At 40.4% G+C, this 26094-nt stretch overlaps 1 protein-coding gene across 10 annotated transcripts; it reads left to right on the top strand.

Moving 5' to 3' along the window:
* AGBL3 (AGBL carboxypeptidase 3) lies at positions 1–24857 on the top strand. 10 transcript variants are annotated; one of them, XM_062615518.1, is made up of 15 exons: positions 1–42; positions 2413–2557; positions 6552–6656; positions 9083–9221; positions 9740–10519; positions 12030–12192; positions 13680–13806; positions 14249–14346; positions 14504–14583; positions 15652–15718; positions 17942–18010; positions 19308–19365; positions 22452–22500; positions 23615–23823; positions 24464–24857. In XM_062615518.1, the coding sequence occupies exons 2-15, from the start codon at positions 2440–2442 to the stop codon at positions 24718–24720; spliced, it is 2319 nt and encodes a 772-aa protein (XP_062471502.1). In that variant the 5' UTR covers positions 1–42; positions 2413–2439; the 3' UTR covers positions 24721–24857. The 10 variants fall into 10 exon arrangements, with proteins under 10 accessions (XP_062471502.1, XP_062471496.1, XP_062471499.1 ...); XM_062615512.1 differs by having other exon boundaries at positions 2408–2557; XM_062615515.1 differs by having other exon boundaries at positions 1–85; positions 2408–2557.
* The last annotated feature ends 1237 nt before the right edge of the window (positions 24858–26094 follow it).

Below are 26094 nucleotides of genomic sequence, written 5' to 3'. Positions count from 1 at the left end.
GGGACGGACTCGGGAGAGCCTCTCCGTCAGGAAGGCAGCTTAGTAAGTCCCATTGGTCCCCCTTTGAGGTGGTCCCAGGTCGCGGGTAAGTTAGCTGTCATTAGAACCAGCTGCATCTTATGAGAAAATCAGTAAGCAGCTCAGGTAACAGACCGTTTCTATAAGCACCCGGAATGCATCGCAGAGCACGTTTGGCAGTAAACTAAATCTGGGGACCTTGCTGTATATCGCAGGGATAAAAATCAAGCTCCCGATCAGGTGGTGGACTAGCAGGCTTTTAGGAATCCTCTATTACGTTTGCAAATACGGTGAATGTACATTGGAGCAGTAAATAATATTCTTACTAGCTGCAAAATGCGTATTGTGTTACCAGCATTCATATTTAAGGAAGGAAATTTGCCTCTTGATTGAATATGGTATTTATGAAGGGGGACTAGATTGAAAACCCAGGACATAAAAGTTCTGTTATGTGCAGCGAAGGGGGCAGGCACTATTATTTCAGTGCTGCCTTGCCAATGTGCTTCAAATTTAACACAGGGTAGCTGATTGCTTTTCATGGCTCCCATGCACTTTGGCTGCAGAGCTGTGCTTTTTTAAGTTTTGCCAAGTGTTATGCCTCAGTTCCCCAGCATCAAGTTCACATATTCATTATTGCTTTCGGATAATAGTGACATGTATCTCACCTGCCACCAGAAGGGCTATGGTAGCTGTTGGTTTCCTTCGCCTCTCCTACTCTCAGGCTTACTTGATGAGTGGGATCAGAGGGTTAATTAATGCAACTGAGAAACAAACGTTTTTTTCTTATACCAGTTTGCTGCTTTAGCTTTTCACACAACAGTAGGGATACTGCTACTGCATGAGAGATGCACTGGGGAAACGAAAGAGGACAAGGGGAAGGGTCCAGAAGTCCTTGAGCAGTGGACAGGAATAATGACCATGCAGATTTGGCCGAATTCTTACTCTGACCATAAGCCAAAATAAAACAGAGGGAGATGTTCTCTTTGACAGCAGACAATTGCACGCTGTCCTACTGTGGACTTCTGATTTTATTTTAGTATTTTTAATTTTTTTTTTAGCCCCCTAACTCACTTGTGACAGAAGACAGTCAGCAATGTGCTGTTCTTACTGGTTGAGACCCTTTCAGTTATCCCCCTACATTTTCCCTGTAAGACCACAGGGTGCAAGGAAGGGGAAGGAGGAAGATATGAGTTTTCACATAACTGTCAAGCTCTAAACAAATCTGGAGGTAGGTCTAGTCACACTTTATGGATCTTAGGTGAGTAGTTATCTTAGTTCTATCTTGCAGCATGCCCTTGATCACCAGTTACTGATTTGTGTTTTAGCAGCCAGATATCTGTTAGAGTTAGGTATCCACTGGAGTTTAAAAATAGGTCTGGGTTTTTCTTTACTTTTCACACATGTTGCCATCTAAACCAGATCTTTCAGGTGAAGCTCTTTTGCTTACTACATTCATTCTTTCGTTTATTGTGAGGAGAATTGGATCTAGAAACTAGGTCTAAAGCTGATGAGATTTTTTTTTTTCTGGTAACATAGGTCTTACGGTGCTGGTGTGTGATTCACACCAAAAGTAAATATAGAAAACGTGCCATGGAACCAAACTCTTACCATTTGGCCTACTATAAGCAGATAGAAGGAAGGACAGAGAATGCTTTGAAAGGGGATCTTTTCATACCTATGACAAAGAAAAGTTATTAACTTTAGGCAGTGCTGAGGTCACTGCACAATACCTCAGTCCTAATCATCTGATTACTAGATTTTTTCCAAAGCTTTTTCTCTGCCTATCATGTTTTCATTCAAGTGGCTTCTCACAACTTTCGAAGATTCCTCGCTGACGAGCAAAATAATTCTCCACCTCGTCCAAATGGTTCTGTTGCTTTACAGAATTTGATAGCATCAGATTGTTACCTCTCCTGTTGTGCTAGCCAGTACTATCTTGTTGCATACATGCTGTGTGATAAGTTTTGTAGGAATAAGCTTTGTTTGTTATTCGTATAGTACTGCACAGTACAGATTTTGACTCAGGCATTGAGGTTGTAAGCATTACCATAACACACTAGTAATAAAGCAGTAATAATAAAAGGTGCCAACATTTTCTATAAGAACCCAGGTAAGCTATTTCCTGCTGTAGTTGGATGCTTGATGTGCTTTGTGGTTTAATGAATTAACTGTTCATTCAATACTATTTTTAAATTCTGTGTGATTTTAAGATATGGAGCATAATGATAGGATGAAGCATTATATTTCCATTTTAGTGGGATATAATTTTATTATGTCATGCTTAGTTATGTTATTTTTCATGTAGATAATCTCTGCAGCCTGTTTCCACTTGGAAGAGCAATAGATTTTCTTATAGATTCTGTTTGTGCTTATCTTTTTCCAATGGCAGAACAGATTCTGTCACCATCTGACTTGGAGGCAATGGTACCGCAACCTGGGGAGCCTCAGAATCTGGATGACTTGTCAACTGCCAGCCAATTTTCTCTAGTGTACTGGCCACACCAATGTGAAGTCATCAGAGACAGAATCGAGCACATTGGTAAGTTATTGTGTTATGCTTAAAATCTTGTATATGGGCAAAGAGGAAGCACACCAAGAATTTATTGTCAGTTTAAGTGAAATCTTAAAAAACAAATCATTATTAGTCCAGATCTGATTGCTACAGAGAAGAGAAAAATAATAATGTAGTTTAAAATGTTGTATGTATGCTTCACTCAAACCCTTCTGGCTTTCTTTTCACTGCCCCTTCTGTTCCTGTGGCCAGCAGTTACATAGTAAATGTTTCCTTTGGGTGGAAGCAAGAAGCTATTTGTTCAGAATTGTCAGCGTCTGGAGTCTTTTGCTGGGAGAAATACAATGATGATATCTTCTTCCTTATTCTAGGATCCAGACAACTCTGGGATCATTTATGTTTGCATGCTCAGTCTTACACCTTTCTCTTTCCTCATCAGTCTGCAGCAGTAACAACTGAGAGTTTGTGGGTCAGGGTTAAAGGGAATATAGCTATGGGAGACATTACTGTGGGGATCTGTTACAGACCACCTGATCAAGGAGAACCTGCAGATGAAGCACTCCATAGACAGATAGGAAAAGCCTCACACGCACAGGCCCTTGTTCTCATGGGTGACTTCAACCACCCTGACATCTGTTGGAAGGACGGTACGGCCCGGCACAAGCAATCCAGGAGGTTACTCCATTGTGTGGAAGACAACTTCCTTCTGCAAGTAATAGAGGAGCCGACAAGGAGAGGTGCCATGCTTGACCTCGTGCTCACCAACAGGGAAGGGCTCGTTGGAAATGTGACGCTCCAAGGCAGCCTTGGATGCAGCAATCACGAGATGGCCGAATTTGAGATCCTCAGAACAGTGAGAAGAGCGTGCAGCAAGCTCACTGCCCTGGACTTCAAAAGAGCAGACTTTGGCCTCTTCAGGAACCTGCTTAGGAAGGTTCCATGGGATACAGCCCTAGAGGGCAGGGGGGGCCCAACACTCTTGGTTGATATTCAAGGATCACCTGCTGCAAGCTCAGGAGTGTTGCATCCCAACTAGAAGGAAGTGCAGCAGGAGGGCCAGGAGACCTCCTTGGATGGATAAGGAGTTGCTGAGGAAAAATTGAAGGAAAAAAGAGGCTTATAAAAGGTGGAAGCAAGGATAGGTGGCATGGGAAGAATACAGGGATGTTGTCCGGGAAGCTAGGGACCAGGTTAGGAAAGCTAAGGCCCAGTTCGAATTAAACTTGGTTAGGGGTATTAAGGATAACAGGAAGGGATTCTGCAGGTACATAGCAAATAAACACCAGACGAGGGAGAACGTAGGCCCCATCAGGAAGCTCTCGGGAGAACTGGCTACACAGGATTTGGAGAAGGCTGAGGTTCTGAATGACTTCTTTGCCTCGGTCTTCACTGGCAAAGGCTCTGACCAAACCACCCAAGTCTTTGGAAGGCAGAAGATGCAGGGACTGTGAGAATGAAGACCTGGCGCCCACTGTAGGAGAGGATCTGGTTCGAGACCATCTTAAAAATCTGAACGTGCACAAGTCCATGGGTCCTGATGAGATCCATCCGTGGGTCCTGAAGGAGCTGGTGAATGAAGTTGCTCAGCCATGGCAGTCAGGTGAAGTTCCCGATGACTGGAAAAAGGGAAATATAACCCCCATTTTCAAGAAGGGGAAAATGAATGACCCGGGGAATTACAGAGCAGTCAGTCTCACCTCTGTGCCTGGCAAAATCTTAGAGCAGATTCTCCTGGAAGGCATGCTAAGGCACATGAAAAACAACAAGGTGGTTGGTGACAGCCAGCATGGCTTCACTAAGGGGAAATCCTGCCTGACCAATTTGGTGGCCTTCTATGATGGGGCTACAGAACGGATGGACAGGGGAAGAGCAGCTGATGTCATCTACCTGGACTTGTGTAAAGCGTTTGACACTGTCCCACACGACATCCTTGTCTCTAAATTGGAGAGACATCAATTTGATGGATGGACCACTCGGTGGATAAAGAACTGGCTGGATGGCCGCACACAAAGAGTTGTGGTCAATGACTCAATGTCTGGCTGGAGACCAGTAACGAGTGGTTATGCCATCCAGAGGGACCTTGACATGCTTGTGAGGTGGGCTGATGCCAACCTCATGAAGTTTAACCATGCCAAGTGCAAGGTCCTACACCTGGGTCAGAGCAATCCCAGGCACAGCTACAGGTTGGGCAGAGAAGAGATTCAGAGCAGCCCTGCGGAGAAAGACTTGGAGGTGTTGGTTGATGAGAAAATGAACATGAGCTGGCAGTGTGCGCTTGCAGCCCAGAAAGGCAACCGTACCCCGGGCTGCATCAAAAAGAGCGTGACCAGCAGGTCGAAGGAGGTGATCCTCCCCCTTTACTCTGCTCTTGTGAGACCTCACTTGGAGTATTGTGTGCAGTTCTGGTGTCCTCAACAGAAAAAGGACATTGAACTGTTGGAACAAGTCCAGAGGAGGGCCACGAGGATGATCAGGGGACTGGAGCACCTCCCATATGAAGACAGGCTGATGAAGTTGGGGCTGTTCAGCCTGGAGAAGAGAAGTCTTCTTGGAGACCTCATAGCAGCCTTCCAGTATCTGAAGGTGGCCTATAGGGATGCTGGGGAGGGACTCTTCATTAGAGACTGTAGTGATAGGACAAGCGGTAACGGGTTAAAACTTAAACAGGGGAAGTTTAGATTGGCTATAAGAAGAAAATTCTTTCCTGTGAGGGTGGTGAGGCACTGGAATAGGTTGCTCAGGGAGGTTGTGAGTGCTCCATCCCTGGCAGTGTTCATGGCCAGGTTGGACGAGGCCTTGGGTGATATGGTTTAGTGTGAGGTGTCCCTGCCCATGGCAGAGGGGTTGGAACTAGATGATCTTAAGGTCCTTTCCAACCCTAACTATTCTATGATTCTACAATGCTATAATATGTTACGTCTGAATTTACCGTATACACTGTTCTTTAAGTATGTAAGATGTTATTTCCTTGTTCTCTTTGTTGCCCCTAAAGCAAATTTTGTCCACCTCTAGGTCTGCATTTCTACACAAAACAACTCCTTGTTACTGCTGTCTGTATAAGCCTATGGTTGTACCATGCAAAAGTAAACAAAAAGAAAGCAAATTAGCCGTACGTACCTGGTCAATTAGAAAAATTGCTGTCACAGCTAAATTAAGTGAAACAAAGCTGCAGGCAGGTAAAGAAAAGTTCAGACAGAGCAAACTCAACAAGCCTGAGTCCTGAGGTCTTACAAATTTAAATTCTTACTAATCTCATATGCTGTTACTAGCAATATCAGTACTATATTGCAGGGTCATACAGTAAAATATGAACATAAGCTAATAACTGCTTTTATGCAGTCTGTACATACAGCAAGCCTATTTTGGTACAGTGAAGACTTGAGCAGCCCCTGTGCTTTTAAATACTACCAATTGCAGTTTGGAAGTAATCAGTAGAAATGGAAATGCAGAAGTGGGATGGAAACAGCTGGGCCCTGATTCTTTTGCCTTTGAAACTAGATCCCAGTATCTTGAATGGAATGGGACAGGACTGCTGTGAGTATTACAGTGAGAAAAGGCCTACTGTCAGAATGAATCAGTGTTGAAAAGATATTTGACAATGCCAGGTAGATGCCGTGTGAGTTACATGGGAACACTGCATTATAGCCATGCAGCATCTGCTGTCAATGTTGTCAGCAGTCAGTGACTTTGTAGTTGCGGCATCTGCTTTCCTAACAGTACCAATGCTGTCTAATGTTCACCATTATCAGTCTCATCTGTAGTAAGCAAGATGTACAGGCAAGAGGCAAGTTTGCACAGCAAAAGTTGGGCCTTGCACAGATCAGTGTGTATTTTTATTTAGAGTTATAGTGAAGATTTGTTCACAGGTGCAAAAAATTAGGTTCAAAAGGGGGTTTTTGTATTTGTTTGTGTGCAACTGGTATAAATAAGATTAACTGCTTTTCGATGTGTCCATATTATGAAGTCTCTTATACAATCTTCCTGCTTGTAATCTTTTTGTGTCTCTCTTTTCTTTTTTTAGATTGGATACCCACTAACCCTGAGCCATTGTACACTGCAACAGGTTTGGAGATGATGCCATCACACCAAACTCCTGACAAAGGCACTGTGATTTTTCTAGGAGAAGGTGGGAACACTCTGAGAAACTTATTGTCAGCTGTAGACAGATGAAGCACCTGCTTTGATCTCCTTTGTGAACCTAATTTAAAGCCTGATGAAATCAATATGATTTTCTACTATTATTTTAAAGCAGTTTGGAATAAATTTATTTTTCCTATAGATATCGAAGGAAGTAAGTTACATAGTTATGCAGGTGGCTCATCATCCATAAGTTTGGTTCATACTGTCAGTTATCTCAGAAGTCCAGCTCAGCTCAAACAGTTGTTCTCAGTGAATAACAACACTATGAAGCAGGCTGAAATGAGTTTGTTACGAAAACAGGAGTGGAGAAAGATAACAACCAAAAGAAAAAGTGAAAAAAAAGAGAGCTGTGTAACTGCAGGATCAACACTAAAGACTGTGTTGGGAAAATCTTTTGTTATCCTATTTGCTATAGTGGTTTTGCCAAGACATAAACAAAATCTGGCCAGACTGGGTAAGTGCTTCATTACAGGCTCCTAAGCCTGGCAGGGATTAATCAGACAGAATTGAAAGGAGTTAGTTGCCTTATTCCATCATCACCAGTTGATTGTCATAGTTAGTTATTCTTTCATGTGTTTGCTGAGTTGGTACAGATGACTCGGAGAACTTGGAACTTCTGTCAGTTGCTGATTTTGTGTCTGAGCTACTCCTACATAGAAAGGATGATAACAGTTTTGCAATCATAGGGTAACTAGATGTGGCCATAAAGTTTTCAGAAGCACAATACTGAAGGGGAGCTGTTACCTTTCTTGAGGTCAACACAGTTAGTAAAAGCTTGCAATATTCTGAAAAGCATTGATACTTTTTGACATCATGTTTATTTAGAAATTAGCTAAATTAGCTATTTATGCAGTATGGCTGTATTACCTGTCACTAGTAGGTTGCTACATTTGGTGGCCAAGAAAACTGGTACCTACTGTGTGATGAGGAAGGAACCTCTGTCCTCTGCACTGGGCCTGCTAATTTATTGCAAGGAATAAGATGTGAAGGAACACCCTGACTTCCAGCTCCCCACATTTTTGCAAACAAGGACAGTGATTTCTGTCATGGTCCTTTAGTTGCTGTTCTTCAAAAATGCAGCTTTCCATGGCCTTTTTTACTAACTTGGACTTTATGCACAGGCGACTAGAAGTGATTCTTATTCTGGCCTGTACAACTCTCCAGCAAAGTGTGTATTTTGGTATAATGATTCCCAGACTTTGTTAATGAAACTTACATAAAATACCATGATAGAGATCTCAGGTTTTATGCATGCATTTCATTCTATAAAATGTGGTTGTTACAGATGACTGGATACACTGGAACAGGCTGCCCAGAGAAGCTGTGGGTACCCCATCCCTGGCAGTGTTCAAGGCCAGGTTGGATGGGGCTTGAAGCAAGACTTGGTCTAGTGGAAGGTGTCCCTGCTCATGTCAGGGGGTTGGAACTGGATGACCTCTAATGTCCCTTCCAACCCTAACCATTCTATGAGTCTGCGTTTCCAGAAACAGTTTTACTGGATTAACTACTGAAACATTTTTCTTCCTTGATGTTAAGGAAGAGCTTGAAGAGGAAGGGAAGGATAGAGAAACTGTGAGTGGAATTTCAGTTAAACAGAAAGTAATTATTCAAGTAGGTATCCCAGCTAGCAAAGTTAACAGTCCTTCTATAATGAAGACACCTGTGGGTCTCTAGTTAACTTCAGTCATGGAGAGCAGTACGCTGAATATGGCTGTATTACTTGAATCACTGTTGCCATGTACAAAAGATATTATATATCTTTTGCATATTCGCATATCTTTTGTATATGGCAACAGTGATTCAAAGAATAAAAAGAATGACATATAGGAATCTTGACTTTCACTGTACTGTGAGTACTGTCAGAGCTTTAGTAAGACTACAGGAGAGAATAGGACTGCTGCAGAATAAATCTCTCCACAGCCTCAGATAAGCAATGGCAAACACAGCTCTGATCTGAACAGGGAGTGCTGTACAGCCCTATTCCTGCTTTATGGTACAGGGTCAGCCCCCCTTACTTGGCAGCATGGTAAGGCAACAGTTTCTCCTCAGGTGGATCCAGCTGTAAGGAGATAGAAGCAAGAATATAGGAGCTGAGAATACAAAAGCCTGTCAGTCAGTGCCCCACTGCCAGTAAAAATCCTTCATTTTGCCAGTTAGAAAGCTATGAATTAGGGATACTTCTGCCAGATAAACATATGGTTTGATACCAGCAGTCTGAAACACAGAGTACATTGTTTCAGCTTGGAATACCTCCACTTTACAGCTCCTTTACCCTGAGCTGGCCCTAACCCAAGTGTCGGAGTTCAGCTTTGAAGTTGCAGTTGTCTGTTGCTAGAAGGAATTTTCAGAAGGATGCAGGTATTTCTTAAAATTACTCAGACTCGAAGACATCTGTTCTGCTCCTTCCCCTAGCTGACAAAAAATCCTGCTTTATGTATTCTCAAGTGAAGGATCTCCGCCCCCTGAAACAGATCCTCCCTCAGGAAGGGGATAACACACTAATCTTCGAAGCACGGTTTGAGAGTGGGAATTTGCAGAAGGTGGTCAAAGTGTAAGTTTCTGATCTTTTTTTGTCCTTTATTACAATGTAGTTATTATCAGTGGTGTTATTATCAACAGACTGCTATCAGTGTCTGGGCAGGATGTGTGACTCTGGGTTTGTGAATTGTTCTTACATTAGTTAAATAAGCTTCAAAAGTAGTTTCAGGTAGCCTTCACTTGAAATGGTGTGATAGCCATTCCATAGCACTGAATGTTTTCTGTAGGTGATAATCACCCACACATATTCGACACCTTTTCTTAAGCACCTCCTCTTAAAGCATAGTGTAGAGAATGTTTCTAGAAGTCCTAATTATTATTAGAAGTCCTAATGAAGGCAGCAGTTGCATCATTGACACACTTGGTGCAATTAGGCATCTTTTCCTGGCAGCTACATAGACTTCAATTCATGACAGTGTAAATTTGACTCACACATGAGTGCTTTTTCATGGCAGTCCACATTATTTGACACTGCATCATGCTACGTTACTAACCAGCATCACAACTCTTTGTCTTCTTTCTGCCCACAAGCAATGAATTTGAGTACCAGCTGACCCTGCGCACTGACCTCTACACAAGCAGACACACTCAGTGGTACTACTTCCAAGTAAGCAATACGCAGGCAGGGATGCCATATCGCTTCACTATTGTCAACTTTACCAAGCGGAACAGCCTATATAAACATGGCTTGCGGCCACTGTTGTACTCAGAAACTGATGCTCAGGAACACAAGGTTGGCTGGCGAAGGACTGGAAATGATATCAAGTATTATAAAACCAATGTGGGCCAAGATGGACGTCAGTATTTCTCACTCACTTGGACATTCCAATTCCCTTATGACCAAGACACCTGCTACTTTGCCCACTGCTATCCTTACACCTACTCCAACCTGCAAGAGTACCTGATGGCCATCTCTAAAGATCCAGTGAAATCCAAATTCTGCAAGATTCATATCTTGTGCCATTCACTGGCAGGAAACACGGTGTATGCTTTAACTATCACCAACCTATCTACAAGTGACAAGGACACCAAAAGGAAGGCTGTGATACTAACTGCGAGGGTGCATCCAGGAGAAACTAACAGTTCCTGGATAATGAAGGGCTTTCTGGATTACATTCTTGGCGATTCAGGCAGAGCTCAACTCCTGCGGGACAGTTTTGTCTTCAAAGTAGTACCCATGTTGAATCCAGATGGTGTGATTGTGGGAAATCACCGCTGCTCTTTAACAGGTCAGGACTTGAACCGCAAATACAAATCTCGTGGGAAAAAAATTTATCCTTCCATCTGGTATACCAGAGAAATGATCAAAAGGTAACCTTATTTTCTTTCCCTTTAGAATAGATGATTTACCTTTCACTGTCTCTTTGTTACTGTGACTTCTCTGTGTCCCTATTGTTTTGTTATTTTTTACATCTTTGCCCTGTACCCCAACCTTTCTGACCGTTTTACCTGCAGTTGCATTTCAGAGTGGGTTATTTTTTCCTTCAGTATCGTACAGATTTTCCTTTAACATATTTTCTCCATTCCTGGTAATAAGTTCTATCTCCAAAATAAGAGGTTTTGTCAAAACATTTTCAGTATGTTTCTTTCCACTATCCTCTGCCAAAATCTACTTATCAAATTCCTTATGCCTTTAATTTTCTTTTTTTCTCACATACAGCCATGTCACAGAATTAAGTTAGGTTCAGAATAGATCCCAGATGTCTATTTGACAGCAAAGATTGCCAAGTTTGCTGTATGTTTTGCTACAAATACATTTGATTTCTTATGCAGACTTACTGCTTGATACTCTGGCTATAAAACTAAACCTTTGGTTATTAAACTAAACCTTCAGCTAGTAAACTAAAGCCCTCTGGTTTAACTTCTGTAACAAATTAATACAAACAGGACTTTTTTCATCTAGTTACAGGATGTTTAAAGTAAGATCTATGTTCTTCCAAATGATTGTTTTGGCATGTAGGCCCTTAGCTTTCAGGGAATGAGCACTGTGCCTCTCCTTATTTTCCACAACAATTCTTCTCTCTGTCTTGCTATATGGAGAAAGCCTGCACTTGTGAGTGCCCCATAATTAACATTAATAGTGTCTGCTGAAGTGCTGCTGACCTTTAGCCTCATATTCAGCTACTGTCAGCTGCAACAGACATGTTTATTACTGCTTCCTTTTTAGTTCCACCATGGATTTCCAACTCCTGCCTAGAGTAAACCCCCAGGTGACACAGTGTTGTGCCATCACATCTTCCCTGGAGAGCTCTGCTTCAACACAAATTGGGCACTGGGGGTATGGGTTGCTAAATCCCAATGTGTCTACCTGAAATTTTTTTTCAGTAATTAAGCAAGAATATATTGCAGAATCTTAGCACGTCAAAAAAATTGATGTCTCCAGTTTGATAAAGGAAGGAGTAGTCATTCAGTCTCATAATAGTACAGCATTTATCATTCAACATGTACAATACTGAAAGAGCAGCAGATAAGAATAGTAGATTTCAGTTGTACAATCTGATCATGTATACATCTAGAGAGCTGAATGTATATAACTGATCATGGGGGTAAGAACAAATACATGGACAAAGGCTGATGATGCATACACTTGTATCTTACATCTGTGCAGTGACAAGTGAGTTTTTTCAGAAGAAACTGAGTAGTTTGGCTCTAATCTAGCAACACTGAAGGTTTAAGTTAGAGCTCAGAATATGGAACTTGTATTGATTTCTTGCTCTTCAGGTTACAAGTGAGCTTCAGTATAACATACTAGCTCAGACTAGTTTCTGAGGTGGAGAAGAAAAAAAGCCAAACGACTATTCTCTGTTGTCCTGTATTACAGAGTGATGGGGGAACGTGATGTTTTTATGTATTGCGACATCCATGGTCACAACAGGAAACAAAATGTCTTCATGTATGGTTGTGAGAGAAGGCCCCAGGTGAAAGCACCATATGTGCATCCACGTGTCTTCCCACTCCTGCTGAGCAAGAGCTGCCCAGATAAGGTGAGCAAAAGTCTGGCTAGAATCTTGCCTCAAAATTCAAGCACTACCTGGGATCCCTAATTTTTTGTTAAGATATCACATTTAATAAAAGACCATATTTCACCTAGTGAAATAATCTTCATTTGGCTAAAACTAGAAACAGTTGGAGTATGAAGTTTTAACTTCTTTAAAATACCAGCACTTAAAAATGTATCGTGCTGAATTGAGACATAAAGTTAGCATTTTGTAAAAATTTTCTTTTTTAAAGAATGAAGAAAAAAACAACCCAAACCAGAATGCCAAAGCAACATTGGTTTAATACATCAAAACCTAACATTAAATATTGTGTATTTATAAATATATTTTTAAAATATATTGTAGAATTAAAACCAAACAAGTAAGTAAGAAATTAAAGAAGATAAAATGTTTTTCCAGATTAATCCTTTTGAAAACTTCTGTTGAAAAATGTGTCAAAATCACACTGTGTAAGCTATTTCAGTTGAGGGGAAGTTCAGTACAAAATCATGGCTTTTGAAATACATCATTTTCTGGCAAAATCTTACTACAGTAAGCTGCTTTTGGACAAGAAAGGTTGCAAAGGCTCAGGTATAAAACAACACACAAACTGAACTACTAAATGTCATTGCATACTTATAGCTAATGCTGTTTTCTTCAGGTATCAATAATGAGGTGGTTGTGAGCTTCAGATTGATGGCATCAAACTGTTGAGATATTAAATCATGAGAGAAGAGCTATTCTAACTTTTTAGTAAATATACATGCTGGTATGTAACAGGATTTATGGTAACTCAGCTGGTCAGCTGTCTATATGTCCAAATATTTAGAAACAGTAAGTACAGCCACATTAAAAATTGTTTAGATGTTTCAGAAATCCTCAGGTGAAATAATCTAATCAAAGGACTGTTATTTTACCTGCATTTCCATTATACCAGTAAAGACAGGCTAAGAAAATTGGGGCTGCTCAGCCTGGAGAAGAGAAGGCTGATTGGAGACCTTATAGCAGCCTTCCAGTATCTGAAGAGAGCCTGTAAGGATGCTGAGAAGGGACTCTTCATTAAGAACTGTAGTGCTAGGACAAGGGGTAATGGGCTCAAACTTATACAGGGGAAGTTCAGGTTAGATGTAAGGATGAAATTCTTTACTGTAAGGGTGGTGAGGCACTGAATGGGTTGCCCAAAGAAGTGGCGAATGCTCCATCCCTGGCAGTGTTCAAGGCCAGGTTGGAGAGAGCCTTGGATGACATGGTCTAGGGTGAGGTGTCCCTGCCTATGGCAGGGGGGGTTGAAACTAGATAATCTTAAGGTCCTTTCTAGCCAAAATCATTCTGTGATTCTATGATCTTCTGGGGTATGTTGTGCAATATTCAGGTAGAATGAAAACTCACATTTGTTTGCCTGGTAGATAAAGTTTTAAAACTTGCAGGATTAAAATTTAATTACTGCATTTTTCTCTTTACTTCAATGGCTGATGCTGCACCTGTCTTTTAAGTTCTCATTTCCAGACTGCAGGTTCAGAGTACGAAGGAGCAAAGAAGGCACAGGCCGAGTGGTGATGTGGAAGATGGGCATCAACAACAGCTACACTTTGGAAGCCTCTATCTGTGGCTCTAAGTTGGGTAAGACAATTCCCTGTAGCTATTTAATAGGAATAATCAAACAAGACCTTGGTTTTTTTTCATGGAAAAAAAATGTGCTTTTTCATGTTTTTTCCCTTTTTTGGTGTTCTCACCAGTAGCATTATTGCATATTTATCATGAAACAACATTAGTGGGTGGCAAATTAAAAGCTGTAACTAAGCCAGTTGTATTATAAATTTAGGAAATTTTGGATTAGAGAATCAGTTAACTATGCCTTACCCCCTCTGAGTGGATAGATTTGTTCATAAAGGCAGAATAATGATCTATAATACCATTTATATAAAACTACAACAGTTATAGACCTGTCTAGCATCTGTCAGTGAATTTGCAGTCAGACACCACCCTGAAATATCACAGTTACCTAGCAGTCAGCAGGATTGCTGACATTTTCATTTCTGTCTTGCTCCTGTTGATGCTGCAGGCTGCAGACAAAGCACTCATTTTGATGTGAAAGACTTGGAGTCAATAGGACAGCATTTCTGTGATGCCCTCCTGAACTACTGTGTTCATAATAAGGAGGTAAGGAAAATCCCCCTACGACTTTTCTCCTGCCTCAGTTCATCCTACTGTGACAAAACATAATACTCTATAGGGTTATAATAATAATCAATTTGATAATGGCTTTCTTAAAACAGTGAACTAATTTTTTTTATGTTTCTTATTATCTGTGCCTGAGGAACATGAAAGTGTAATGAAACAGCAAGCCAGCGTGAGCTCCAAGGTCCTGAATTCTGGTGCGCTAGACTTGGATTCCAGGTAACTATTCAGATATACCACCATTTATTATATGTTCTCTGCATCTCATAAAAAGTACCAGAGTAAATATTACTAAAATTAGACTTTTAATAGTCACAGTCCTTAATTTAACACTCCTTAAGAAATTGCATACAAATCTTATAGCCAAACTTTAATAACCAGTTCAATTGGAAGCAGATCTCTGTATCTACCCCAGGTGGCCTTCCTGAAGCGAAATGAAACTGCATTGATACAGAGCTTGATCTATTGCATCATTTAAATCAATACACTTTTTTTCAGCCTTACATTTTGCAGAGCAATCTAATGTAAGGTATATTATTTGGTTTTGTGTAAACCTAATGTAATTAAGCATGGAAGATACTAGTCTGATTCCATATATGCAAAGGGATTAAGTTCAGGGTAGCTGATAACAGTGCAAGAATCCGTGCGCTGACCAGATGATACCCCTGTTAAACATGATCTGCTCCTCCTGCGCCAGTGATGACTCTGAGTAACTGCAAGATCAGTTGTGCAGGTGATTTGTAAGGGGTGAGTATTTAGTATGAACAGCTGTGGCCCTATGGTCATTTATTAGGGAATAAAACTAATACATTTCTTTTTTTCGAAGAACATTAATAGGCTGGATCTATCTCATCAAACTTGAGGTGCCCAAAGTATAGAAATCAAGAACTGAGCTTCACAGACCACAGCTGGTCCTGAACTGCAAAAGAGACACATAGAACTAGGAGAAGACTTTCTGGGAACAAAGAAGATGATGTTCTATGGGATGATTTAGGAGGGGAGGGAGAAGGTGTGTGAAGCAGAGCTAAAACCTAGGTAGAAGCAGGAAGTGCCCGCTGGATACAGCAGATCTCTTCCAGTAACCAAGCTTTTTCTAAGGTGATGATGCCGACTTCTTGCAGGTTAGTTGTAGGTCTGTAAAATTAAAATGTGGATGTGGAAGACAGGCATCTCTGCAACTAGTGTTACTATAGAAAACACACGCTAATGGTTGGAATGAATGGTGCAAACTACTGTTTGCAATCACCAAATTTGGAAATTAAACAAAATAATGCTTATCTTTCACTGCAGCCAAACTTCTGACAGCCCAAACTCCTGTGATCTTTATGCACACCAGCTAAAACTAGGTACTAAGGTATGCTATGACTTTTCCTTGTCTGTTTACATCTCTGTCCTGAATGGCACTTGGGAAAGAATCACTACAGTTTAACAGGCTCTGTTTCAAAGAACATTAGCGTTAAGTCACTCAGAATAGTCATTAACAAATCAATAGAGTTCACAGTCCAAATGAACAGTGTGGAACAATAGTATTAATTTTCATGATAGCTTAACCTAGATTGTCCAGATAGTGGTGGTTTTGTTTCAGAAGAAGGTGGCTTTCTACCTGTCAGGTTCTGAAGTACAGCTAAGTAAGCAGATAGAGGGTCAGTGTGTAGGAGGGCACCAGCTTTAAGCACAAGAAGTTATGGTACAAGCCCGTGTACCCTGTGTCAGCCATTCTTTGCAGATACCCAGTTCTGAGTGTTCAGGAGTTGTGTTCTCTCATGTATGCAGGCAGGTCATCACACTTGTGCTAAGTGCTGTCAGCATCAGACTATCCCATTGTCTACGTCTAAGCTTATAGGCAAATGTAGCCCCAGATTTAATAGAGTGCTTTCACTGGAGGGCACTGAAACATTTTATTTTCCTGAAACCTGCATTTACTTGCTTGGCTGAAAATAATGGGTTGAAACATTTTTTTTGTCCTCCTTTACTTGGTGTTTGTTTCTTTGGTGCCTGAGATTACCATATTATTACTCAAAGTGTTTCCTGTAGATAAGCAAAACAAACTTCTTGTGAGTGAATACTTTCAGAAAGTTTGTGGATGAATGTTAGCCAACAATAATAGTTCCTGTAAATTGTTGCTTCCTGTTTGTGACATAAATACAGTAAATAAACAACAGTAAAAGGGGAAACTAGTACCAGGACTGTATACTAATAGTGTGTAAAACGGAAGTGACTGAAACAACCACAGGAAAAAAAATGGGATGGTTTTCTGCTGTTTTAATGAGTTAGATCACACAAGATGGTTTTTGAGTATCAGAACCAGTTTAAGGGATGGAGGCCAGAAGCAGGGACTAAAGTAGTTGGGGGGGGGCAGGGCAGGGCAGGGGGGACCAGGCAGGACAAAGAACAAAGGAAAAGAGACTTTCTCCTTCAGTAGCAGGAAGCCCTTAGAAGATCTCAGCAGTATGTGAAACCACAGCTTCAGGAGCTTACTTGAACCTCTCTATTTTAAAATATATTGTGTTTTATGAATTAATCACTAATTTAATAAACTATGAGGGGAAGTCTTCTCCAATAGAGATCCCTCTGGGTACAAAGCCTATCGCATGAAGTCCCTGTGGTAAGAGAGGATGAGTATGGTTAGGACTGAACCCAGCTTTGGCCACTTAAGAGCCTGATTCCTATATTGCCAATTCCTATAAACACAAATATACATTGCAAAACTATTTGTTAGGTTGAACTTCACTAGGTCCTGTTCTATAATTTCTATGTGAAACATAGGCAAAGACATCTGTCATGCAATGAAATTATATGAATTGCATTCATGCATCTCTCACACAGTGAATTAGAGCATTCTTGCCCCATGTGAATCCAATTCAGTGACTAATTAAGGTTATTAGATCAAAAGTCTTACCAAAATTGTTGTTGTTCTTGATGGAATTTCTTAAAGGCATTTGCAAAAGGTGAATAACAAGGGATATCACAGATACAGTTGTGGGTTTTTTGCTGGAAATTCATGCTGGAGTTGTAAGTAGCCCTCAACAGCACTTTACTAGTGTTCAACCTAGAAAACTATGGCCCTCATGTGAAATAGGAGCACTGTTATTGTTGCCTAAAGAAAGCAAACTGTTGTTTGGAAAGATGAAGTCACATTAATTTTTTTATAGGTATTATTCTTTTTAGATGCATGAACATTATAATGCTAGCTGCTTTATTAAGGCTTTCATTGGTTCAATAGGTCTACCCAGTCTTTTTGCATTTTATGCCAGTCTTTGTTTTCAGAAGCCGCAACTTCGGAAAAAGAGTTGTGGCAATTAATACTACTGAGAAAGCACGGCTTTCCAGGTTTCCAGACTAAAAATAAACAAGCCATTGAGTAGGAAGTGAGGTCCCTTGTCAGTATGGTATGTTTGTGTCCAGGTTCATAAATATTTGCTGAACAGCATAAGGAATTCAGTCTGAAGCAGCTTGCTCCTTCTGGCATTGTGATTAGCATGTTTATTTACAACTGGTTTGTTTTGGTTTTTTTTTTTCATTGTAACTGTACTATTCCCCTATGAATCAAAATGGTTACATACTATTTTCTGTGCAGAAAAAAAATAAAGCATCAGGAGAACATTTTCACAGCACTGCTAAGGACAGAAGTCATGAAAGCAAAAATGTGAGTATTTTTCGTCCCTGCAGAAAAATGTTGTGCTCTTCTTCTAACTAGAGACTGATACATGACAACTTAATTCAATCACTATACCTTTAGACAAACAATATTGTCACCAAAAGGTGCTGACCTAGAATGCCCATTGCTTTTTATTGTCTATTTTATCTGTGAATGAAGTATCAACACCACCAAGTCTGGGGCAGGAAAAAATGGTAAAATTATACATTATTGAACACATTTAGATCTTTCTGTTAAAGAATATGCCTTGGAGCTGGAGATGATACCAGCTTTTCATCAGTCTTCAAAACTACTATCACCTCACTTCCTCAGCTGGACCTGTTACACTTCCAGTTTCATTGAACAAGTTTTTTTGTCAAGTCCATTGAAGTATTTTTTGTTTTTTTTTTCCAGTTCAGTATAGTGCTGTGAAGAGAAAGGGAAAGGTCACAAAACATTTTAGGGATACAGGAAATACATTTTTTTTAATTAACTTTGGGATCATTACCAAGCCCAGACTCTGAAATACTTGTGCTGGCAATATTTGTTAACCTGCATCATGCTCCTCCCACCAGTCAGAGTGTGTGATTTGGTACTCAGCATTAGCCTCCCTAGCAACCACCATAAAATTAAGTTTACTAAAGGGTCATTGTTAGAACAGTTGATATAAGATCTGATCTTTTTTAAAACTTCTCTATTATTATTGTTTGGTATCCTATATAACTATTTCAACAATGTGAGCCTCGCTGTAGTTGACACACACTTAAAAATCATAGATGGACATAATGTCGTCTGATGTTATGTTCCTACTTTCATGAAAAGGAATTTAACTATTTTTTATAATGCTGAGCACCCAACAACTTGCAAAGTGAACACAAGTTGCTGACTTCTCTGAGCTTTTGAAAAGCGAGCCAAATACTGAATGCCTAGCTTGCCTTCTGCTGGGGTTGTGTAGTGCTGGTGGTGGTGTGTGGAAGGAGAGAGAGAAAAGAAAGAAAAAAGAGAGAAAAAAGAGAAAAGAAAAAAAAAATAAAAGAAAGAAAAAGAGAACGAGAAGGAAAGGAAGGGAAGGAAAAAGAAAAAAGAGAAGAGAAAGGGAAAAGGAAAGAAAAAGGAAGAAAGAGCCCAGCCTTTACATGTTAACTCTTTTCCCACTAGTTATTGAACCCGTACGAAACTTCCCGTCGTAACCTAGTGTGCACTCATTGAACAAGCCAGAAAGTGGCTGACTGATAATACCTTTTTGTTAGTCTTTTGAAACTAAATAATACTAATTATTCAGTCGTGTTTCTATTCTGTTTCACAGACTCAAGGCATTGAAACTCAACATAAGGTATTTGACACAGTGAAAAAAGGTAAACATTGTATGTTTGTTTAATTCTTCAAATCCCAATAAGTCAATTTTTCTCTATAATCTCAAACCTCAGTAAAGAGTATGTTCCAAAAAGATAAGTACAGAATTCTTTGGCTGGGGTTTCACCTAGTCTCATCATTTAGAAGACCTCATTTTTCTTTAGTTTAAACTGTCTTCATCGCATTCTTACCCTCTGCTTTACTGACTGGAACACTGTCTCTGGAGAAAAACTGAACCCAAGGCAAGTTCCAGAGATGTGAAAAAATATTTGCTCATATTGGCAGTATGGTACATACCGGTACCTACGGTACCATACATATGTTATATGTGACAATGTGCTCATTTGGTCCAGAGAAACTAGAGAAGAAAACTTTCATCAGTCAAACAGGGCAGAACAAATCCTATGGAACTTTTTGGTTTCAGTACAGATAAATGAAAGAAGCAAATGTGGAGGCTAAGGAAACAGATCTGGAGGACTTGTGTCATTGCAAGCTAGGAAATCTGGGGAAGATTTAGGTGTCAAAATGAACAAGTAGCGTAACATGAGTTCAGTTCATATACCACAAGAACAAATACGGTTCTTACCTACGTGAAAATAGAAGGAGGGAAAAGCTATCTTGACTTCTCCGTAGAACTTCTCTGAGACTAATACTGAATTCCTTTAACTGCTTCTGATGTTAGCATTATTTTTAAGATTTAAAAAAAAAAAAAATAATGAAAGTATTTAAGAACCAGAGACAACCTCTAGTCAAGACACTTAAGAGAGTTCGGTCATTTTATGATGAAATGAGACTTCATGGAATGAAAGTTGTCCCCTAAAATATAACAACATTCTTCATAAGAGTAGCTCAAAGTAGCAGAGAGATCCTCAGCTGATGAAAAAGAAAGCATGAGAAGCTGTGACTGCAGTTGATAAGACAAATTTGCATTAGAAATGAGATTTGTGGTTTGGCATTGAGTCGGAAAACTCCAGACATAGTGAGTTTTCTGTCTTGCTTCAGTCAAACACACAGTCTACAACAGGGGTCACAGAAGACTGAATGAAATCGCTAGCCTATTTTTCATGGTAGGTGAAGCAAAATATGAAATAATCTGTGGTTCTTTCAGGCCTTAAAAATCTGATTTTCATCGGACAGATGACAGAATAGGCTTCTTACAGGAACATAAAGTTTATTGAATTCAGAAGTTTAAGGGTAGGGTTTGGTAGAGTGTTAGGGTTTTAATTCAAAACATTGATGTGGACAGAGTACTGAAAAACAATGGAAATTGTTATGCTTTGTGTCAAACTTTGTGGCTTTGCAGATACCCACAAAGCCATAGGAAACAGCCCACTGTCAAGCTTACAAAGCCAACAAGTTAATCTGTGAGGAAAAGAGTGAAGTAGAAATGTCCTGAATACAAAGCTGTCTTTCCTCACCTCACAGTGTCACAAGTTGATTTTTGCCATTGTTTTTATTTATTCCAACAGACACCTGTGAGCGGTGTTAATTACAGCATCGTGTCACTATTTAAAAACTCTTACAGCTTATATTATTGCCAAAAGTTTGCAAAGCACGTTTCTCTTCAATTCTGCCCTTTCCTACACAGCTGAACAAGCCTCATGAAATAGTCCCAAGAACTACAAAAGGAAAAAAAAAAAAGAGGATTCTTCTTATGAAATAAGAGTTTTAAAATCTTTTCCAGATGTCATGCCAGCGAATTATACAGTACAGTATTTCAGCTGTTATTTTCATGAGCAGAGATATAAAATTCCTCAGTGAGGACAGGTTGAGAAATATTAAAAGTCATCCCTAATATCTGTGGGTTTATATACAAGAGGGATTTATGGATTCATAGCGAGCTATCACAGATCAGTTAAACAGGGGAAGGTAAGAACATACTTATTCTCTGCCTACATTAAGGATCCTGGAATTAATTCTCAAGACGATCCTTATTCATATGATTTTCACACTCCGGGTGCTGAAAATCCAACAGACTCTGTGCTTGGTTCTGAATTCCTGTCTTGTTTTTCTCAGACATACACCCAGAGCTATTCTGCCTTATGACTATGGTTTTGTCTTAGAGAACCTAACAAAAACAATACCAAAGCCTAAACCATACACAAAGAACTCCAAAATGGTAGGGTAACTGGAAAGCTAACAGATGAATATATGGTTTGTGATAGCATTTGTAGGAAGGTTCGTGATAGGCTTCACGACTGGATTCATAGATTGAGGGAATCATTTGTTTTTTATGTATTTTTTAAACCTATGTAAATATAACTGGAAGGTTTGCCTGCGTTTTTCTCTCCCTACTTCATTTTGGCCAACTGGGTCAAGTATTACTAATAAAATTCATTCTTAACTGTATAAAGCACCTCTTCACTTAGAATAAAAGAAGCTATAAAATGCTGTCAATACTTGTGTCCGAAGGTGCCCTAGGGCACCTTGTTCTTACCCAGTCAGCCACCAGTGAGCACCAGCTCAGTGAGCGCTAGCAGCTGAACAGCTCATGAACATGTATCACCTGGCAAGACCAGTCAGGTGGCACCAGCTCTTCTTTGCTCCCACTCCCATCTTGCTTGACTGGTGGGGTTTGACATAGTATTCATGCTCTGGAGATGTCTGTTATGACTCTAGTCCAGTGTCATTTGAATATCAAACATGTGCTTTCCTTGGAGCAGACACTAGGAACACAAACAGCAGAGTTGCATGACTACCAACACAAAACAGTCATGTTGCCTTTGGCACCTCTACTTCCTGATTCGCAGTTCTGTGTGTAGTGGAGCAATTGCAGTGGGAGCTACGTAGTGTCTTTATCCCCAGATAGCCTTTGTTAGGCAATAGATAAAGAAGGGGAGGTGGGCATATGAGTTATGGTCTGCTAAATATGAAGAAAGACTTAATCCCCACAATTAGTCATCTGGGTAAATGGCTTGATCTCCATCAGTGTCTGCTTACTGTAACTGTATGAGCCTCAGCCAGTTATTGAGTCTGACCTGGCCAAGACAAAATTTGGATGTTTCATTGTGGTGGTTGTTTTTTTTTTAATTTCTTTTTAAACATCTGATACGTACTTTCAGTGTTTTACTTTTTTTTTTTTTTTCACTTTTCACAGTAGAATTGCCAGTTGCAGCCTCTGCCACACAAGTAGGGAAGGATCTCAGGTAGGATACTGTTCTATTTTACAGGTTTCTAGCATTTTTCACAAAGCAAGAGTGAGAAAATGAACCCAGGATGATTTCTCTCCAAATTCATGCTCCTGCTTTTTATGCTCCTCTGACATTGTGCTTCACTGGTTTTCATTCATAAACTAGACAGTTGTCCTTGGCCACTTCATGCCACGGTTGAGACTGCAGTGGAAGGTGACATTAGAGAAGCAGAGAATCCTCTTTCCTCCGTCTCATCTAGAACACCAGACCCCCTCCTTCAGCACATAGCTGAAGCTCCTTTTCCCCTCTTTGCTGCACACTGGCACACAGGCAGTGATTTGGGTCGTTCCTGGAGGAAGGGATGATTGCCACTGCCTTGGGAGGGAGGGAAAAGATAGGGCCACATGTCTACTGAGAAACAGGGTAGAGGTGAGAAAATACAAGACCAAGCCAGGCTAGGTAGCACAGACAGTCCAAAACAGACAGTTACTAGTTTAGAATGGCTGGATATCTTAAAATCACAGTATTGTCATGGTGCTGGTGCGTAGCTCATTGCTAGTGCATTCCCTTCACTTCTGCATTCTGGTGCTTTGGTCAAGAACAATGAAGGTTGTACACTGATGGGTGTGTGAGGCCCCATGGCAGTAACACTATCAGTGTGGATTACTTTCATAAGCATTCACCTGCTGATGGCATACAACGTCCTGTGTCTTGCTGAGTGCACAGCTGGCTGTTCTTTGGTAACAGCAAAGTGGAGTTAGCCAGCCAGTCAGATTGCAGCAGATCCTGCCACAAACACCACTTTTTACTTCTGTGATGGAAAAGTAACCTGCTGCTGCTTCTGTGATGGGTACTTCCTGCTGACTCAGAAGGGATAGTGTTATAGTGGCTACATGATATTGGCACTAGTGTCCTTAAGACAATGTGATGGCATTGTGGTTCTGTGTAGCTTGAAATATAGTAAATTACTATTTATTTATTTATTTATTTATTATATGCTTCTAAGGAAATGCTCAGAATAAAGTGGCAGGAATTTTACCTGTCAGGATTTTCTGTTCTTTTATGTATATATTGTCATGAATTTGTGTTGAGATAAAATATTTTCTGGCCTGACCTCTGTGTGTTATAGCTCCAAGAGTCACACCCATAATGCTAAAGGAAAGCATGAAAAAACATCTGTGCCTCAGGAGGCAGGAAAGAATGTGTGCCATGATATGATCCTGTCCACAAGAGAAAATTTCCATTCATCCAGCTTTAATCTGTTCTCCCAGAAGATGAAGAAACAGAAGGGCAAAAGCGTCTCCAAGCCTGCAGAGAAGACATTTCAATCTTTAACAGGTTTCTCCATTATTGTTCTACTAGAAATACACCAAAGAACAGGATTGAGTTTTGTTTGGTGGGTTTCTGAAAGATGTAAGACAGATGGTAGCAGTACATTAGCAGTGCTGGAAAACTCCTACGCTGTGGCAGATACCAGAGCTGGTTTCATGGAGCTTCCCAGCTGAGACACTGGAAGTCCAGAAACTCATTAACCTCTTTGTAAACAGCTAAGGGAAAAGAGCTTGGAAAATCTCAACTTAATGGCAAAGGATAATGCCTCTGACCCTGCACTATCCTTCTGCAGTTACTGGTAGGAAAGGCTCTAGCCACTGGTTCATTGCTTTTCGCATGTATCAGCATGCCATAAAAGGATGTACAGTCTGATCCTGGGAAGTGTTGGGATTAACCTTTTCAGAGAGGGGTCAATAGACTATCGTATCACTGCAGCAATAAAACCGGGTCCTGTTCCTACGGCTGAAGTTCCCACATTTTAGCACTAGATTTTGAATCATGCTGTGGCTCTCCTTTCTTAAAGGAAATGTTTCTGCCATAATGCCACAGTTTCTTGTGAAGGAAACTAAAGCCATGTACTTATTTAGTAACTAGTGACCCCGTAGTAGTTGATATGGATTTGCTTTTTTTGTCCTTTTTGGCTCAGGTCATGATCGTGCAAAGAGCGATTCAAAAAAGGGAGAAAGGAAAATGAAGGAGAGGCTCCCCTCAAAAAACAGAAGGCTCCAGAAAACCAAGACAGCAAGACAGGATGTATATTTTGGGAAGAGTAAATTCTGCCAGGGACAAGACAAGCTGCAATTCCCTCTGCCATTACTGCCTGAAGAAAAGAACAGACAACACGCTGCAAAATACCAGCATATATTCGTGAGCTCCAGTTCTTTCACCAATGAAGGAACATGAAAGTGTCATGTATCTGATGCGCTTAAACAATTCCCAAGACTTTGGTTGTGGATTATGATTCTACCAGCAAGGGGGTAGATACCTGCAGAAATCAAAATTATTCTTGCTCTTTAAAAAAAAGTAAATAAGTTCACACACATCGTCTAATTCATACCATGAAATTTCTCTTACACATGAAGAAGTATCCCACATTCTAAACCAGTTTAACAGGGAGTCTCTGAAAATAAAGTATAATTTTTCTTAAACAATACCTACTGTTTTTTTATGCAGACTCCACTTCCAGGAAGAGCTAGGTGAAGAACCAAATTCCCTCCTGCTTCTTTTTTCCTTTTTTATTATTTTTCCCTTCTTCACTCTGGAAGTTTCCTGGGATTCTCAGGTAGAGGGCTTATTCACCAAGCAGCTGAAGCCACCATTCCTTGGTCAGAGTAAAACAACTCAAGTCATAAGCTGCGAAAATCATTCCCCCTTTCACCAACAAACCAAATATGTTACACTCAAAAAAATTTGACATAAAATCTGTACACAGTCAAGTCTGTGGAACGCTTTGCTAAAGGGTATCATGGATGCAAAAAACATACCTGGATTCAGGTGAGCATGTGCCTTATAGATAGGCCACTGGGAGTTTTGAATATACATATATTGGCTTCAGAAATGTCCTCAGCTGAAAACAGTGATAATCTATGAGGGTGCTTGGGAAAAGTATTGGATATGTTTATTCTGTGCCTGCTTTCCCCTGGAAATCGATGCAGTCAACTTGGAGGCAGGGTGCTGTGGTAGATGGCCCCTTAGTCTAAAACCAATATAGCTATTCATGTGTTCTTACATACCTGGGAAATATTTTATTCATTACAGTAATATACCTGGATAGTTTGCATCTTCTTAATGTGCATAGCATTGTACAGACATTGGGGAGAAAAGATGAAGAATATGCTGTTTAAGACAAGTACAGACACCACAACAGACACCAATTGGCAAGTCTTAGTTTTCCACACAGACCAGACCTAGACCTTTTTTCAAACACAAAGGGAAGTACAGACAATGTGTGCAGTATCAGGCAGGACTGTTTTATTACCCCGGGTTACTGGAAGGAAATACCCCACACATACGTATCTGTTGTGTGCTGTTGAAGAGACAAGGGAAAACCATGCCACACCACAGCAAGACAAATTCAGGGACAACGACAAAATTAGACATATAGGCACAAAGCCATTATTACGAGGCCTCCCAGAGACAACTGGGTCAGTCTTCTGTCAGGGCTAGAACTGGATACAAATGTGGTGAGGAAGGGCACCTATAAAGAGAGAGGCTGCAGTCGGCTGGTCACCAGTCCTAGGGAATGAATTCTGAGAGCTTCACAACTGATACCCTGTA

The sequence above is a fragment of the Pezoporus occidentalis genome, unplaced genomic scaffold, assembly GCF_034315485.1.
Source record: "Pezoporus occidentalis ecotype Australia unplaced genomic scaffold, CSIRO_AGI_Poc_V1 ctg182, whole genome shotgun sequence".
Lineage (NCBI taxonomy): Eukaryota > Metazoa > Chordata > Aves > Psittaciformes > Psittacidae > Pezoporus > Pezoporus occidentalis.
Note: the sequence above shows the minus strand (reverse complement) of the source record. Positions and strands in the feature narration are given on the sequence as shown.

Excerpts from the sequence above, each read along its gene's own strand:
- AGBL3 (XM_062615510.1), top strand. The coding sequence starts at position 2,401 with ATGGCAGAACAGATTCTGTCACCATCTGACTTGGAGGCAATGGTACCG. Across the intron at positions 10,520-12,029 it reads ACCAGAGAAATGATCAAAAG|AGTGATGGGGGAACGTGATG; the intron begins GTAACCTTATTT and ends CCTGTATTACAG. Across the intron at positions 14,347-14,503 it reads ACTGTGTTCATAATAAGGAG|GAACATGAAAGTGTAATGAA; the intron begins GTAAGGAAAATC and ends TCTGTGCCTGAG.